Here is a 19,283-nt window from a genome sequence, read left to right on the forward strand (position 1 = left end):
ATAATTATTACCAGAATGCTGTTTTCCTGTGCAACTAATTTATAGGTGAGGTTAGTATTTATTTGCTAACCGCTTAATTGTGAATATGATTTGCCCTAACCACTGTTTTAATGTCCATGTAATTTTAATCCAAATTTTCCAAATTGTTATGAAAATACTGTTTATATACTCCTTCCCTAAATAAGTAGGTATTTCACTGTCATTTTCAAAATAATTTCCTCGGCATCCAAACTATTAAACTGTAAAATTTTTAGCTTTATATGATATCAATTTGATAACTCGTGTGCTTGTTTATTGTATGTGCTAGCTGCACTGAGACTACTGAAAGTTCCCCAAAGAATATCAAATCAAGAATAACTGTTCTTTGTTCGAATGCTGCTTCATTGCTGCGCCCGCTAGCTACGTGGTGGACAACCGTAGCCAAAGATCTGGAACGGGCACAGCTGAACACAGAGACAACCCAGGACAGGTGGTCCTGGCGCCTAAGGACGAGGAGAGCCGACCCCAAATAAAGGGATAAGGCAAGGAAGAAGAAGAAAAAGAAGCTGCTTCATTATAATTATGATTATGATACCAATCATAATTGGATGAAGTTTTCCAATAGTGAGTATAGTGGCCGCACGCCACGCCCCTTTTTCCGTTTTAATTGTTTCCAATCGATGCGCTTCCGGAGGAAATCTTTTATTGCTTTTCGTTAATGATCGACGGGGCAAGGAACTCTAAATAATATTTGTAGTATACCGTTTATTGTGTCTCGTATTTACGTACATATACGTAAGTAGCTCACGTATGTATACCTACGTTCATAGAGCTCATGTACAAGATACCCTTGAATATAAGTTAATAGGGTAATATTAAAAAATCGTGATGTAGGCGTTTAAGAAAAATGTAATAAAAAAAATATTTCAAAAATTTTACATCCCTATGTTCTAATATGTATTAAACTGGTCGTAATTATTTTTGTATATCATGTCAGTTGCTAAAGTACGTCGGTTACGGTAACCTATTTAAAGCATGCCGCCTAACGGAGGGGCGGTTACGGTAACCTATTCAGGGGCGCACGTAACCAGCCCTGTAAAAAGTTGTAACCATAAATTATGACGAAAGTGTCGAATCTTACTCCTCGAAGCCAAGACAGCATGGCCTCTTGCCTTCGAATAGTAAGACAAAATAAGGTAAGAATTTATTTATTTAGGTAGGATGCATTGAAAAACTTTAGCAATATCTATATTATATATTATAATACAGTACCTAAGTAAATTTAAAATAATGATGATGATGGATCGATATTCCAGAGGCCGTGAGTTCGAGTCTCACCCAAGACAGTAATTTTTCCACTTTTAAATATATTCTAAGCTTATTAGCATCGTTCGCAGACGTTTCTGCTTGTTCAAAATTAATTTTGTACCTAAGTAAGTAGGTACCTATCTAATACCTAAACTACCTACATACTACTGTAGGTACACAAATGATATCTAGTATGCTGGTTACATGAAAGCACCCTTTACTAGACATCGCACGAACGAACTCCCACCATTCCTCATCTTACCACGGGCCCCCGGGGTGACGTCATTGCTAGGGTTGTCACTAGGTTCAATAAAAACCTCTGTCACAAGTCACAACCGTGGTCGAACTTTTTTACGTTTTCTACACATGCATATAATTATCGATTATATTGTTAATATGCCGCGCACGTTGTCGCCAATTGCGTCTCTTACAAAACCTTTCTATTTTAGAAAATCGTTAATAAAATATTGTACACATGGTCGTGACATATCATAGGTCAAAATATCTGGACGTCGTATATCATAGGTTAAGACATTTGACAGCAAACTATATGTGTCAACCCTAATCCAACCTCCGGCGGCGACATCAAAATCACAACGGGGGTTGTGTTAATACCCGCCCAGCTACACCATCAGGCAACTATAAACTCTATATCAAAGTACTAAGGTCCTTATTTGAAAAGAATAAGAATCGCCAGAACAGATCACAGAGTAAAGCATAGGGGTGTCATAGAGCAAGCGATAATAGGTTTTATATCAAAGAACTAAGGTTGATTTATGAACGAAGAATTATGGAGTCAATAGCGCATGCGCTGAGGGTGCGTAGGTATGACATAATCCGTTAAACTGGTTGATTTTGATTCAAAATTGTCACGTCATCATTTAGCCTGGGAACGATCTTGGTACAGTCATAACTATTATAACTATTACAATGATTTTAGTAAGTATATATGTCTAAACAGTGCACAGTATGCTATTTTTGTATGTAAGTGTCACACATATATGTATTTACGACTTATACAAATAAATACATGTCAGTTGGATACGTTATACTTTTATAAGTTGACCTAAGTATGTAACACAATTTTTATCATCATTTCAGAATTGTCATGAGAATATAAGTAAATAAACACACTAACAGAATTAAAAAAAAACGATTAACTATATTTAATGGTTTTTGCTTGTAATGCTTGCTATATCTGACTCACATTTGATCTTTAGGTACTATATAATTGCTTTGTATGTTTAAGAAGACAATTACCTGCGATGTCAATGTAACTGCCATTAATTTATTGACTCACTTGTACCCGCACATTGTATAATTGGCAGGATATTACTCAATTAATGTCCTGTCAATTGATATAATTATATAAGTAGAACAGGTTTCCTAGGTTGTCAATAGTTTAGGTCTCTATTATGGTCATGGGATAAAAAACGCATTATCTTTGACAGCGGTCGTTATTTTTGTCTAGAATCTAGATTGAACCTAGAGGCAGGAAACAGCTTTTTATGTTAAGTATAAGTATAGATCTACATAAATATGTTTTTGTGTTTTATATTATGAGTTATTATGAATGAATAAATCGACATGTCAGGAAACAAGGTTCAGGTTAACTTGTTAAATATAAATAATTTACAATAACTTATTTAATAACAGTTATTTTTAACGTATAGGTAAAGTTTGTTGTTTATAATATTTCATTTTTAAAGAATTTATCATTTATGTTTTTTTTTGCATGAAATGTATAGTGCTTATAGATTTTTACTTATATGTAACTAGCGTGGAATTATGATGATGATATATTTAAAACTATCCTATGACGTTTCCGGGCCTAAAACTATCTCCATACCAAATTTCGTCTTAATCGGTTCAGCAGTTTAAGCGTGCAGAGGTAACTGACAGACAGAGTTACTACCGCAATTATGGTATTAGGTAGGTATTAGTATGGATGTAGCCCATATAATTATGTCCATCTTGTATGAATAGCGATAGAAACACAATGATTAGTTACTTAATGTCATCGCTATAAGTCTTCCAGTAAATTCCAGTTACGTTTGTGTACCATCGTTGACACGTTTGACATGTGAACCTTATTGCCACGGTTTAAGATCTACTTAAAGTCAGTTATATTTATATGATAACACGCCCGTGGCTCGTCTCAGGCTATAATCCCGATATTGAAAGCACGTAATGTATCGTTTGAGCCAACGTGCCATTTAACGACAAGCGAGAGAACCTCTTGGTACAGTGAGTTTAGTGTGGACAGTTTATTGACATCGTAAAACACGACAATAGATGTACAAAATTTTGTAGTACGTACTGAGATTTTAGATTTTAGTGCAATTTTGTGTTCTATTGTACACGTTACAGATCAATTTTGCTACACATACTCTTATGATAAAATAAGGAGGGCACTCGAATCGTTGCGTCACTATCGATGGTCACATTATAAGATTTTGAAATGTAAGTGAAGTGATTTTTGAACTTGCAAAAAGATATATACCTTATCTCGTCAATCTACACAGACATAAGAGCAATGAATCAGGTCATCATATTTCATTGCTCTTCAGCGTAAGTACTATGGAACAAATAAATCTTACACAAAACGACATAGTCTCAACAAGGCAACAACAATGTAGAAGAGATTATTCCAAACGTTCGAAGCCAGTTAATATAGTGCCTGCACAATTTTCGCTGCGCTGTTTTACTCTATTTTATATGACGTACGGTTGTCGTAATTTCAGACGATTAAGTAAACTAGCAGCTGCACGCTATTAGTTCTTGTTTACGTTAATAATTCGATTATTGCAAGTTTTTAATCGATTATATTCGATTATTCGGTTTTTAATCGCTGTCCGGAAGATTGTATTTACGAGTAAGGTAATTTCCTGTGGTTTGCGTAGAATAAGAATTATATGAAAATGATATTTGATGAATAATGTATGAATGAACACTTGACATTTTGTTAGGAACTTTGACTACTTTGACTAAGTGAATGAACTGAAAACTGAAGGACAAACAGCGTAAAGGTTAAAATAATAATACATATTTGAAGGTACCTGACCTGATTCTTAAGTGTTATTGGAAAATGTACTAATAACTGAGTTATTTTGGTGTAGGTATGTATACTAGATATACAATTCTTTTTATGGATGTCACTACCGTGGAATCAGTCTCTATTCGTACGAAAAGCCTCTAATGTTAGCATAGCTTATAAACGTATCCACAGTAGTGACATCCATAGAAGAATATAAATAATTATAAAAGCCCATAAAACATTTATGTTGCTATGTATTTTTCACGTTACTTTATATGATGTTGATGTTACTGTCTATGTTGTATTGACTTGTCAAAGAGCTCTTTCAGCAAACTGCAGAGTAATTATTAATTCATTTTCAATGTTTAACATATAGGATGCGGCGACGATACTTAGCAGACCCAGGGAAAAGGTTGGTTAGTAGCTGGAGACTGATTATCATTCGTAATATAATCATTAAAAAATCTATTATTATATTTATTTCAATGTCTGTGGAGTTTAATTAATTTAGTTGGACATTAATGCATCTGGGTGGTAGAAGTGGATGAGGTGTGATTCTATAAATACGGAATGGAAGTAAGTAGCAGGGCTAGGCTAGTTAGCAGCTAGTTGCAAAAGATTAGCATCAGAAAGTCGAGCACGGCCCATTGGCGGCGATTCCGTAGATCCGCAGCACATTAGCGCTGTAATACACTCGTGCGCACCACACAAAGGTACAGCAGGCGTGCACAACTTGAATTCGCTTGTTTTCATAAAACCTTAAAACGTGATTTGAACTTTTCGTGATTTAAGCGTAAAAGAGTAAACTATTTACATAAAGCCAGAAAACACAAATCAGCTCTTGGAAGTCGGATAGTGAGATGCGAGACGATTACTGTCTAAGAGTTTACGGCTCTAAATTGTTCTATTCAAATTAAATAGAACGCATGTTAACTACCCATTTTAACATTTGGTAGCTAACATGCATTGAAAAATACAAAGGGATCAACCGAACAAGGAACCTATGTTTTTTTAAATACTTTTTTATTTATATGTTCACTTTGAGCTTCTCATACACTAAGAATATGCTGTTGAAATAGAACCTGACATGATTTCAAAAGTCGATTGTAGATTAAAAAAAGTAATACGAAAATATGAATCTACATACAATCTGCATAGTGCATACCCACTGTGCCTGTGTCCGATACCAATCCAACTCATAAAAACAGGGTATGTTCGCGTTGCATGAGGCGGCCAATTTTGCGCTAATGCTCTATTGTTTTATTAATGAGCAGCATTCCTGCTCCCAGCAAAAACAAAGAACATGTCTATTAGTCCATGCTCTTAATTATTTTAATATAGGTCTCGTTTCCCGCGATGTTAATATAGTGATAACATTGATAACGTCGAAAATGATCTCTGATATACCTATAAAAAGCCGAGCCGACCTGTAATTTCACGCAGTTTTCACGTATTTTGAGAATAAAAAAGCATATGCTCTCCAAATATACCTAAATAGCAAACGATTATATCATCTTTAGTTAGGCCTATTTTCAAAGGGTTGTCACAACCAAGATAATTTTGAGTGCCTTACTCGTACTAGCCTTTATAGCTAATTTTGCCTTTTTAGCACAGCCGTGCCAAGCATGTTGACGATCTCATAATAAATTGTGTCACTCGGGTAAGGTTAGATGGAATGAGAGAAACATTGGGAGGGGACAAGATAAACACTTGTAGGGAGTCCTCATACTGTTTCTCTTGTCTGGAGCAAAATAAACTGTTTCTCTTACCACAGGACCTTAATAAAAGTACCGACTTTAGTGACTAAGAGAAATCTAATCCAGTTTCTCCTGAAAAAGAATCAGTTTTATCTGATCAAGATCCTTGCTCACGAATTTATGCAGTAGATCGACGTGCGGTAAATAAGACATCGGATGTAAGACCTAACTGACCTAGCTGACCTTTCGCAAAGGTTAGATATCAGATATCGCAGTACGCTATTAAGTCCCGTTTTTCCAAATAAGCATGTGTAAATCCTGATAGTTTAAAACAACATAAAACTAAAAAAACAATTAACATAAGGACCTACTAATCTTGCCATATTCATGCATGTATTTGTCTCATCCTCAACCTGAGCTTTTAATTCATTTAATTAAATAGCTTAATAAAACACCTTAATCTGTTAACGGTTGTAATATCTGTTAGCTTACCTACTTTATATTATTACTCATTTATGATTACCATTGGAATAGAAAAAAAAAATCATTCAGTATTATATTTAAAACAGCTTATACGAGTAGCCCGCGTTCCGGTAGTAACATCATTGACATTTGAAAGCAAGTAATGTATGACATTCAATTGATTAGACTTGCCGAGATATTTAATAACTTGTAATCTTGGATATTCAACTGCAATAAAAATGGGTTAGTATCGAATTTCCATACAAATTCCGTTATTGCTCTGCATTCATTCGCATCTCATTCAACGTTCTTCATTAACCTGTACACAACACTGTTGCCCTAATTAGGTAGGTATTGGAATATTTGATTAAACTCTGTGTAGTGTATACATATAATGAAACTTAAGTGTGACAGGATTAACACAGCTGTCACAGCCGCGTCCACTTATTGCATTGACTGCCGTCGGTGGTGCGCGACGTGTATGGCGTAACCGGCTTATCAGGCAAAAACTGAGCGAATACAGGGCGCGGTTGAGGTTTGAGGTAATTAGTGTGGCCGTTTTTATTTATTTATTTATGTATGTATACGTGCCAAACTTCGAGCGTTGTACTATAATTACAACGTAATTAATAGTGTTATGATTTATATATTTATTGGTTTATTTATTGAGATTAACTGTACTTTTAAATAGCAATTGAATTGCAGAGGATTGACTCTTATTGTAAATGTATAGGAACTCACAGATGGAAAGAAGGAAGTCGTAAAATAAGTATCCAGATTACAGTATATACCATCAGTCGCTTAAGACTTATCGTTCGAATTATGGTTGTTCTTTATTTACTCGTATGTGTGTTTTATTTTTATGTACATAGAAGGTACGAGTACCACAATCTGTTACCTTTTAACTATATCGTTATTTAGTATCACAACAACATAAGCTATATTAAGCTCATTACTATGACTAGGTCGATTTCCGCAAGATGACCTCGTGATGGAGCACCTGGATGCCAGCTTGGACCCTTCGACTCAGTCCAAAGGCGCGCTGTACGAATCGTCGACGATTCCAAACTCACAAGCGGCATTGAACCTTTAAGTCTAAGGAGAGACTTTGCCTCCTTGTGTGTGTTCTACCGCTTGTACAATGGGCTGTGCTCTGAAGAATTGTTTGACAACGGCCACTTTCTATAACCGCACCGCTCGCCGTCGGCAGGGTGTTCATCCTCACACCCTAGAACCTAAATGGTCGCGCACTGTGCGGTTTAAGAGAAATTTCCTCCCGTGTACGCTCCGGCTGTGGAATGAGCTCCCTGCCGAGGTTTTCCCGAGGGTATACAGTATGGGGTTCTTCAAATAAGGAGTTTACAGAACACTGATTTAAACTTTCACGATTTATACACATTATTAACTAACACAAACGCGCGCGGCTTGAAGATGTTGATGTCAACTTTAGCCAGTCTTCTCCGAGGCCACGGGGACAACGCCGTCCTCGAAACGTCGGAGGCAAATTTAAAACTTAATACGCGATTAAGTCCCGTTTGTGTTATTTAATAAGGAGTTTACAGGTTTTTAAAGGGTCGGCAACGCGCATGTAACACCTCTGGAGTTGCAGGCGTCCATAGGCTACGGTGACTGCTTACCATCAGGCGGGCCATATGCTTGTTTACCACCGACGTGGTATTAAAAAAACTTACATTTTACTTTTATTTAATCAGTAAAATTTCCGTTTCTGGAACTATATTCATTTACGATGCATGGGCGTTGGCCACTTATAATTAAACTGCGCTAATCGCTAACCTTGCTTCGATTTCTCCCTGTCGAGTGTGAATATATAGAATCGGAAGTGTTAATACCGAGCGCTTGTACGCGAGTCGAGAGCTCGCGCGAACCAGTGCGATCTGAGATATTGGACTGATGGCAAGTTGGGAACGAATCAACCTGAGCTTTTTTTTAATAGATCAATGTAACGTAACGAGTCTACTAGCTATTGACTAAATTATAGCCGTTGTCTTATTTTCTCTTTCCAAAATATGGTTTCTCATGTTTTTTTCCTTTCTAAAGACAAAAGCAAATCGTAAGGTGCTCAGAAACAAAATAATTCTGACCCATTAGCTATTACTATAAATGTACTGTAAATGTAATGTAACTAACCTGAAAGGGATAAGTTCGCCTTTGTACAAATGATGTATGTTCTGTCCTGTTTTATGTTTCTTTCTGTACAATAGTGTTTTACCACTACTACTAATTTTAACATTTTTAACTAACTAATGGCATTATTTTCTGCAAGTGATTGGAACGTAAGTACGCGCAACGCTAAGTGTATCAGCGGCGTTAATTGCCCGAGAATCGGGAAAAAATGATTTAATTACCGATCATTAGGCGCGTAGCGTTCGCAACGCACGCGCATCGTAACTTATATCATTATTGAGCGCTGAAATGAAATCGATGTTTAATTAGCCCTATTAAATTAATATTAGGTTTTCATAGCTAATTAGCTAATTTCTTGGAAGGCCTTCACTGTGCATCCTCCGGAGCTACTTGTCGGTACATAACATAACAACCGTAAGTGACATTTGCAAATCATTTTAAATAAATAAAGCAAATACATATTATGGGAAAATCTTACACAAATCGAGCTAGCCCCACAGTAAGCTCAACAGCCTTATGGCCTTGCTTTGCTGTGGGTACTAGACGACGATATAAATAAGTAATAGAAAACACCCATAACTCAGGAACAAAAATTCATGATATACACACAAATAAATAAACTTACCGGGATTCGAACCCGGGATCTCCTGATTGGTTGGCAGAGCCGCTACCGACTACTTTGACGTGATCTTTCGAATGTCAGTCTTACTTTTCATGGTAGGGTGGTTCTGTCAGCCTTACTCTCCGTCGTGAACACAAACCTACCAATCTACAGAATATCTAGCAGTGTTGTCTGTGGGCTAAGGTCTTCGGATAAAACGGCATTTTAGTTTGAACGAGATATCATTATGCTCTTACTCTCTTAAGGTCATATTTATACAAGACAATGACAGTTTAAAGTGTCAAAGCTGGTAATCAGTGCCAAAATGAAGTTACATAGTAAATTATATATATAAAAATCCATATTATGAATAATGTTAACCGTCTGCCCTTTATAGGGCAACGGTCTCACTGAATTACCATATAACGGAATTGAAGATTTTTTTTCAGTCAGACCTGTTAAAGGGTTAAACACTTCAAAAGGATCTGATTTACACATCCTAATGCTGTTTTGATGTACAATTAGTTGTTTCATGCTGTAGCTGTACAATCAGGTTTCAGATCGGGGTATGTTAATATTTTTTTGCTAATCGTTTAAGTAACACTCATTATTTGTAATCGTGATTTTTCTGCACGCCGTACGATAATGAGCTCTTTGGCCAATCGGGTGTGGCTCCATGCGCCCTGGTTTCACTGCCGTCGGCTTTTTACATTTAATCACTCATTTAAAGGAACTGGCTAACTAACCGTGTTTATGTTTTTACTAGAATTCGACGTTTGTGTTACTCTCGTTATTGTTCATATAGTCACATCCATGGATGTCACCGACAATTGACCACTCATTCAAGTTATACACAGAAAAAAGACGCATTCCGCTTCTTTCGAAAATCATTTTTTTTTAACGATTAAAAGTATTTCGTAATATAATACATATTCACTCATAGTTTTATATAAAATAATCACTAATTTAAAGGAATAAGCTTATTTTATCTACATGTTTATTTTGGATTACTTACATGCATTGTTTTACATGTCACATCCGTGGATGTCACTAACGTGGAATAAATTGTTCATTTTGTTGGTGTATTGAACAAACTTTTATTTCAAAGAGAACATACAACTGGGTTGGTAGTGGGTTAGTATTTGATCTTATAATATAGCTATAACCTTAACCTAACTTAAAAATCAGGCAATCGGTAAGCAATTTGCCAAATTAAACTACCGTGGCTCTAGTACTACAATATTATTTTTAATTAAATGAAAGGCACTTAACTACTGAAAAACAATAGTTATTATAGCCGGTTAAATAACTTGAGAAATACGTGGCATGTAAAAGGTTGTAACTTGTAAATTATAATAAATTATATCAATATTATTTAGCCCATTACAGCCGAGCTGCCCGGGCCACTAATTGGTATGCATTTGCTATAATTATACATTATTATGTCATTATAGCAATTTCCCCTAGCTGTAGACTTGAGGCTGTTTTGCACGTTTTCAAGTCAAATAAAGCATAATTGCGATGTCGTAAAAAGGTTAGCTCATTGGCGTTTTTCTAGCGGGTAATATAAATGCCTATTTACAAATAGGCTAAAATCAATATAGAATGATATACAACGACCATTCAATAAAATATAAATACACATTAGAAACCTTTTTCAATTTGAATGCGAAGCCTCTATAACGAGATCGGGCGGCTCGCAATGCCATAATATTAACATCGATAATGCCCTTTCCTGGGGCATTTTATTAGGGTTATCTAGTAATATAAGAACCCTTATTCCAAGCTAAAATTCATACCCTGCTGTCTGATTGAACTAGCTTAGCATTTTATTTCTTTTTTAGACTCAACTAAAATTCTAAATATTTTTTATAATACGTCGGTGGCTAACAAGCATACGGCCCGCCTTATGGTAAGCAGTCTCCGTAGCCTATGTACGCCTGCAACTCCAGAGGAGTTACATGCGCGTTTTCGACCCTAACACTCCGCAACCTCGTTGAGCTCGGGCAACCTTACTCACCGGCAGGAACACAACACTATGAGTCTAGTGTTATTTGGCTGCAGTTTTCTGTAAGGTGGAGGTACTTCCCCAGTTGGGCTCTGCTCTAGATCTGGAATGACATCCGCTGTGCTGTGCCCTACCAGACAAAGCGAGATGAAATTCACAATGCCCATACCTCTTGAACGTAGTTTAAGGACGTACCCCGGTCCCTCTAGCCCTCTTAAGTAACATTTGGACACTAAAAAAATTAACGATAGGTAGTTAGTTTGAGAGCCTCCGTATCTTGACACTAGATCTAGTACTCTTCATTAAAGCATCTGTAAAATGGCCGTCGTGGATGTAGTAATTGCCGTGGTATCTGTCGATCTACTTGTCCTGCATTATTTATAACCTTACGCTATTGTTTTAGTCTGCTCTTCATTTATTTTTCTCTTGACATTTTCACAGGCCTAATAATAACTTCATTAGAAACGGATGGGTAAGTTACAGAATAAATAATAATAGTTTCTACATATGTATTTTTTTAAAGCAAAAATTACTTTACGTTTTATGTAAAAAGAAATGGTTTGTTAAAAATAATGAGTCAGTAACAGACCTATTTAAATTATTGTTGAAGCTTACAATGTAAATACAAGATAGTTCTTAACGAGTGTGACAAAGATGAGCGGATTGCGAAAACGAATCAAATAACTATTAAATTTAAATTTTCAAAACCGAAATTTTCGACGACCGGTTTGGCCTAGTGGGTAGTGACCCTGCCTACGAAGCTGATGGTCCCGGGTTCAAATCCTGGTAAGGGCATTTATTCGTGTGATGAGCATGGATATTTGTTCCTGAGTCATGGGTGTTTTCTATGTATTTAAGTATTTATAAATATTTATATATTATATATATCGTTGTCTAAGTACCCTCAATACAAGCCTTATTGAGCTTACTGTGGGACTTAGTCAATTTGTGTAATAATGTCCTATAATATAAAAAAAAAATATAAAAAAAATAAAAAAAACCCTACGCACATAAAAATGCATTTCATCATTTTAGAAAAGAGCTGGATTGATATTTATCAAACAGCGAAGAACCACCGCAAGGAAATTCGCTTTCATGTAAAAAAACCGCATCCGTCCCTCTGTTAGAGAGCTACAATGCCACATGGCGTTAAACTTATAAGTCTTATAACACACCTCTTTTTGTGTCGCGGGTTCATAAACAAAACATTGCTGCACCTGGTTATAATGTAATTTTATGTCATGACTATTAAACTATATTATCCACCCAAGTGCACAGTTATATGATAAAACAGTAATTGGTATTTATTGCTAACTATTATTTAATTACCAATGCGTATGTCAATGATTATATTTATCGATTTACTTAAAGAGCGTGCTAATTTTATGCATACCAACGAGGCGATTTCTAGACAATAGTTAGGTATAAAATAAATAGATACGTGTTTTATGATTATGATTGACCGTGAAAGACGACAGTAAAAATTAATATCCTTGAAATCACCTGTTGAATTCTAGTTAATAGAAAAACATTTAAGAAATTATTGCTTACGCGTAAATACCTCCTATACTGGAATACAAACGTTTGAATTTATCAAATGTATTCAGGTTTTTCTGGCTTGCATATCATAGGCATCACAGCGAACTTGAATGGCGTATATCAGTAGCCGTAATGTTACATGATGCGTGAAACACAAATATGAATATTAGATTAAGCATTTAAAAACGCCTTTAGGGTAAAAGCGTCTCCGGCGTTTGGCAACATTGGTTTCTTCTTTATCCACTGTCATATAGCTAGCATCATCGACATACTTTCGATGACTTTGAGACGTAGAGGAGTAATCACAGCAATCTCATTCCCCTGGCTGTATCTGTTCGCAAATTCCCAGGAGATGCCGCTTTATTAGCATCTCATTTTTGGTGACTGTATAGATCGTGCCAAGTTCTGTCTACATTCATATTTAACTGCTGAATGGAGCCGGGGAATGAGATTTTTATAGAATGACCCAGGGCTATTTTGCCACACGGTATTTGTTAGTGGGCACCAAATGCAGCCCACGCCTCCGCTATCCATCTGTCCACTTCTGCTAATCTTCGAACACACTTCCTCTACTTCAAGGAATTACGAACACAGTTAACCCGCGTGGTCCAACTTGTGATGGTCATAATTCTGTGTAAGAACGTATCTGAATATCTGTTTCTTCTCAGCTCCATGGTTCTTCTAGGAGGCATGCGGAGTTATGACAGGCTGATGGTTGTATTAACCTTTCAATGTGTGTCGTGAATAAAAGTCGTGGGTTCATACTTCGCTTGTGCTGTAAAGAGCAAAAGAATCGTTCTCGAAAAAATGTGAAAACACGACTAAAGATTCGGTCAGTATCGGTATCGTACACAGACAAGAGGTTAAGCTTCTACAAACCTGAGTCTCTGTAAGGCTGAGTGATTGTGCTTATTGTTTTCTCTCAGCTCCAACTACGTAGTGGTTCTTCCCGATAGCATGTTCTAGTTTGAGCAGTTGTAAGGGTTTCAAGTCTGTCTAATAAGTCTAGGTACATACCTGAGTCTCTGTAAGGCTGAGTGCTTGTGCTAGCTGTTTCCTTTCAGCTCCGACTACGTAGTGGTTCTTCTCGAAGGCATGCTCGAGCTTGAGGAGTTGTGAGGGGCTGAAGGCTGTTCTGATGCGTTTAGGTTTGCGGAACGGCTGTAGCAGGAACCCAGGGATGTCTGGACCTGGAGACAATAAAAAAATGTGTTAGTAAATAATATCAATAACGTATTCGAGCTTCTTTCGAGAGAGGAAAACACTAGCGTTGAGTCATGGCACTACGACTGAGTTGCATTATTTTTCTTTGTTTTCTGTATTTTAGTATAGGAGTACAGACCTTCGTTTCAATGGTGTAGGTCTAGTGTTTTTAATATCACAGCAAGTAGGTAGGTACAGAATACTAGGCATTTCAAGAAAATGTACTTCGATATTGCTCAAGCAAAGACATTGTAACAACAACTTAGGACGTTTAGCGATGACTAGTTAGTGATATAACCTATTGTTATTAAAGATTACATTAAACAAACCAGTGTTTTATTATAAATAGGAAGCGTGCCAATTAGAAGTAGCTAATTTATCAAAATAAATAAAATTAATCCCCAACCGTGATACAATTCCAATAAAAAATTCGTTAGCGCGATGTAGAAATCGTCGCTCTTCACGCAGCGCCATCTAGTGTGATATATTTGGTAAACCATTTTATATGAAAGTACTCGAACAGGCACATATAACTTTTAGCTTTGAGTGGTTAGTGATTTAGCTTTGAGTGGTTTGTGATGTATGGCCTAATGAAAGACTACATTAAGCATTAAGCAAACCAGTGTATTACAAATTGTGGGCGTGCCAATGCTGGTATTAGTAAACGTTGGTTAAAACATGATTTGCTAAAATGAATGGAATGTATTTGGCAAATAAGTACCTAAGTTTAGCTTTGAGTTAGTCTAAATCTGAAACTCTGCGGCTGTTATCGTGGCTGAACTGTACGTTTTAATACTTTTAACAATCATTAATTCTCAGTACCCACATGTCATAAAGAAACTTAAATACATAGGTAATAAATTGGCGCGTAGATATGACACAATAAGAATAGTCAGCATCAGCGTTCAACAGTTAGTAGACTAAGTCGCACCGAAAGTAGATTACACATAATACCTACAAATATTTCGACGACCAGTTTGGCCTAGTGGGTAGTGACCCTGCCTACGAAGCCGATGGTTCCGGGTTCAAATCCTGGTAAGGGCATTTATTCGTGTGATGAGCATGGATATTTGTTCCTGAGTCATGGGTGTTTTCTATGTATTTAAGTATTTATATATATCGTTGTCTAAGTACCCTCAACACAAGCCTTATTGAGCTTACTGTGGGACTTAGTCAATTTGTATAATAATGTTCTATGATATTTTTTATTTTATTTTAAATATACCACCCCACTTCAGTCGCTAACTGTACAAGCTGAAGTCAAGTAAATTTCAAAAATACAAATTAATTATTTAAATTAATATTTACAATCAACATAGGTCTTGTCATTCAAAACAATGAAAGTTTTCAGACAAATCCAGTGAACAAACGAAATTAGCATTACACAAACAGGAGAATACGCACAAATAAATGAAAAAACCTACACACAAATCCTAAAGGGCCCCTAAATACCCAAATAAATAAAGCCCAACAAAAGCTGACATTCCTCGAACTTTACAATTATCTACTGAAAACAAGTGGCATACGGACTTTGAAAATGTAATTTTGATTTGACATTACTAAAATATCTCATAAGCACTTATAATAATGAACTAATGATATGGTATGGGTTTTAATAACCTAAAATAAACGAATTGAATGTTAGAGCAAGCGAGAGGCAAAAAGAGTAATACCATTTATTTCTAAGCTGTGTGGTATCGTTTGCGTCTGCTCAATACACAATTAATTTATTATGGGGTGTGTGTGCATCGTTACCTACTGGAGAATTTCCAATATGACTTTCAACTCCAGTAGCCGTTTAATAAGTGTAATGCTCTTGAGGTAGATGTCGCTGGACGCCTCCCTAAGACGCATATGAAGGATATGGTAGAAAACATTTACTGTCAACGGGTAAGCATCGGTAGCTCAGTTGGCAGCGCGATGGGCTGGTGTCCCAAAGTCGCGAGTTCGAGTACTGCACGAGAAAAAAAGGAATTCCATTTTTCCTTTATTTCGAATCATTGTGTAACATCATATCAAAGTCGAATTAAGATCATATCTTTGAATTTCGAATGGCACTCCAGTATCGCTAACACGGACTTTGTACCGATTGCAGGCATTAAGGAAAGCAATCACTTTGCGGCCCGGCCGGCAATTATGCGCTATTAAATGTCATCACAATATCATATCTTAATATGTGTAAATTTAATAAAAGTAAACAAGCTATTGTAAGTCGTATTTCAAAGGGATAGAGTTGGTTTTTCATTGGGGTGGGGTGTAAGACTTGTGTGGGCTGTAGTTTGTATGCGTTCCGCATGATATGACCTCGTAGCGACGTCCTGACATTTTAACTAATGACATTATAATTGTACACACGGCCACTATAATGAGATATTTCTACACCTTAACTCTTAAGAGTCACAAGACAGGCTAGGCAGCCGCCCCATACAATAAGTTACACTCTTATTTTAAAACGATATTCTGAAATAACATGAAAGTTGACATGAACATTCAAGTAACATCATGTCTTATGTGTATTATTTATGTACGAGTTTATACTCTTTGTTGTACAAAACACAAATACAGCGTATTCTGTCTTGTTTTAGTTTTCATTACTAAGTAGTAATTGTAATACAAATAAATTAAAGCGAGTAAAATTGTTACATACAAAATATTTTAAACGTACTAATTAAATTAAATATTCGTTTATTTCGGGCCGGGAGCCCATAAAGAAAAATGTTAGTTACAATTCCTTAGACTATATTAGCACCTACTCGTATACAAAAAGTAATTACAATGAAATTATCAATAATTAAAAATTAGAATAAATAATACATAACAATAATATTCCACAATAATCAAATAAATAAAAATAATCAAATTAATAATTCAAAATACAACAGATAATTTTTACACAAGGCCGAGCATTATTTGCCTCCATTTGTCTAATACTGTCGTAAATATTCATGCCTTCATGCTAAGCTTCATGAGACTCTAAGGGCTACTAGCGCCTTCCGGGGCTAGCTACTAACTCGCAGTTATAGTCCGTGTCATCCGCGACGACGCGCAGATATGTCAAATCTACCCTTTAATAACTTGACATTACGTGTCAAGGCATTCGTCTTCGTGAATGACACGATCTGTAACCGGTTAAACCCGGAGTTACCAGTACAGTTTCACCGTGTGTTAACGGTTAACTGCGTTAGTGGCTAACCCCGGATGGTGCAAGTGACCCTTAACTGAGTACAGAGAGGTCTTGCTGAACTGGTTATATTTTAACATTTTAAATTGATATCAATTGCGTTGTTGTATCGTAAAATTGAGATATTATCTCGTTTAGCAGTTGCATAATGAGCGGATTACATTAATAACTACTTGGCATTTTATATTTACTACTATGCAATACAATACTATAATGACAGAAAATACTACTAAATTACATAAATTCGCTGGTAAATTGATAAAAATAGGTCAAAACTCTTCGTAAAGTTTAAGTACACTCATAATAAAAAATTCAAGAATATTTTAATATCTGATGCAGGTAAGTTACAATTTCTGAAAATTATTGATATTAATTATGAATATTGACGTATGTTTTTATTATTGTATGATTTACTAGAATAATATGAGAAAAATATATACCTATAGAAATAAGCCGTTTACATTTGACATTTAAATGTCATAATGCACAATTGTTTATATGAAGTTAATCGATATTTGATGAGCTGACTAAGATTGCATAGTAGATAATGAGCTGGTTAGCGTTCTTTTTTTAAACATTGTGTGTTCCCTGCTCCACCGAGCACTAGACTGACGTATGAAGCCTTTTTGTGGCCATCGTTCTACTGTATGTACAGCTAGCAGAACTATAGTCTGCTAAACTATTTCCGTCAGTAGAAAAAAGCGGCAAAATAAAAACTAAAACTAAAACCTAAAAACTATGTTAATTTTCGTAACTAACTTACGACTACGTATTTTTAATTTTGTGTTGCATTATTGAGCACTTTCCTTACAGCTCTTTTGCCTCCCATATCATCCAACACCGGCAGATCATAACACAATTTAACTTTAATTTAATTTATAACATAGCAACCGGTAAACAAAGCACTAAAATCAATTCTTTCCACAAAAATATTATAGTGCAATTATATTTACAAATCCTCTGGTACAATATATCAAGAAATTTATAGTCATCGTACAGCGGATAGTATCTTTTCACGAAGGCCGCAGTTCGCAGGCATAGCCCAAAAAGGAGCGCCGATGCACACCTCGGTTGACATGACAAGAATGTCAGTGTAAAAAAATATCAATAACATCGATACAACTTCTTGTTTATAAGTGATTTATATTTATATTTTGCCTCCTCACGCCTGCCTTAAGGCCTCTTTTGACGCCCGTCCCTGCCCAGAGCTCCGGTTCCGAAACAAAAGTCCTCGCTGCCGCCGCTGGTCACGACGGTGCACCGAGAGAGTATCGACTCTGCAGTTTCGTGTCAGTCGTTAATTGTGAAATTGTTTAGTTATACTAACCTATACTGTGTTTTGTGTTTGTTAATGTATATAAGTATCTCATTTACAATGTTTCTACTTTTTGGTGTTAAACAGCAATGAGTTCTCTGCCTGAGTCGTCGTGCCCTCACTGTCTTGATTCATCGCGAGTGTTTACGTCCCGAGGTCTTAAGGCGCATATTACTCGTAAACACAAAGATGTTCCCCGCCTTATACATACGCAACCCGCCGGCGATGCCTCTGTTCGCTTTAATATCACGCCACCAGCTCCAACTTCACAAGCAAATAGCTGTAGCCTGGACCAACTTCCCTCATTTAAGGGGTCAGTGAGAGTTCTTCGCCACATTCCAAAAGGGGCAAGGAGTATCGCTGCTAGTAAGTTATGTAATATCATTGATAATTGCATTACAATTAATGGAGTAAACGAATGGTACGCTCTCCTATCTTTTTCCTATAGGGCATTACGAACTCCTGAATCAGTTGAAGCAGGATCTCTTACCGCGAAAGTTAAGGCAAATATAGATGCTTTCTCTTACTTAGCGTCCGCTGAATGTACGGCGGCTCACAAGTCCCTGTCACTGACTAAGTTAATTGAAGCCAAAGTCCATGAGGGCGATCTAAGGGGAGCTGTCCGAATACTTTTGAGCGAAGACACAATTGCTCCTCAAGGACCTGACACTCTCACAGCATTGCAATCAAAACATCCGGCTCCGTCTCGTCCACTCTGTTTCCCAGCTGAGCCAGATCTGAACTGCCCAACCCTATCAGTTAAAGTTGAGGATGTGGCTTGGGCAATAAACTCCTTTCACAGTGGATC

At 36.4% G+C, this 19,283-nt stretch overlaps 1 protein-coding gene across 1 annotated transcript in view; it reads right to left on the reverse strand.

Annotated features, from left to right (window-relative positions):
• Positions 1-19,283, reverse strand: part of LOC133529569 (homeotic protein empty spiracles-like) — a 49,160-nt gene that overhangs the window by 11,001 nt on the left and 18,876 nt on the right. Inside the window, exon 2 of the mRNA XM_061867316.1 lies at positions 13,794-13,966. Coding sequence (XP_061723300.1) covers positions 13,794-13,966 — 173 coding nt within the window. The remainder of the gene's footprint in view (positions 1-13,793; positions 13,967-19,283) is intronic.

Source organism: Cydia pomonella, chromosome 21 (assembly GCF_033807575.1).
Source record: "Cydia pomonella isolate Wapato2018A chromosome 21, ilCydPomo1, whole genome shotgun sequence".
Taxonomy (NCBI): Eukaryota; Metazoa; Arthropoda; class Insecta; order Lepidoptera; family Tortricidae; genus Cydia; species Cydia pomonella.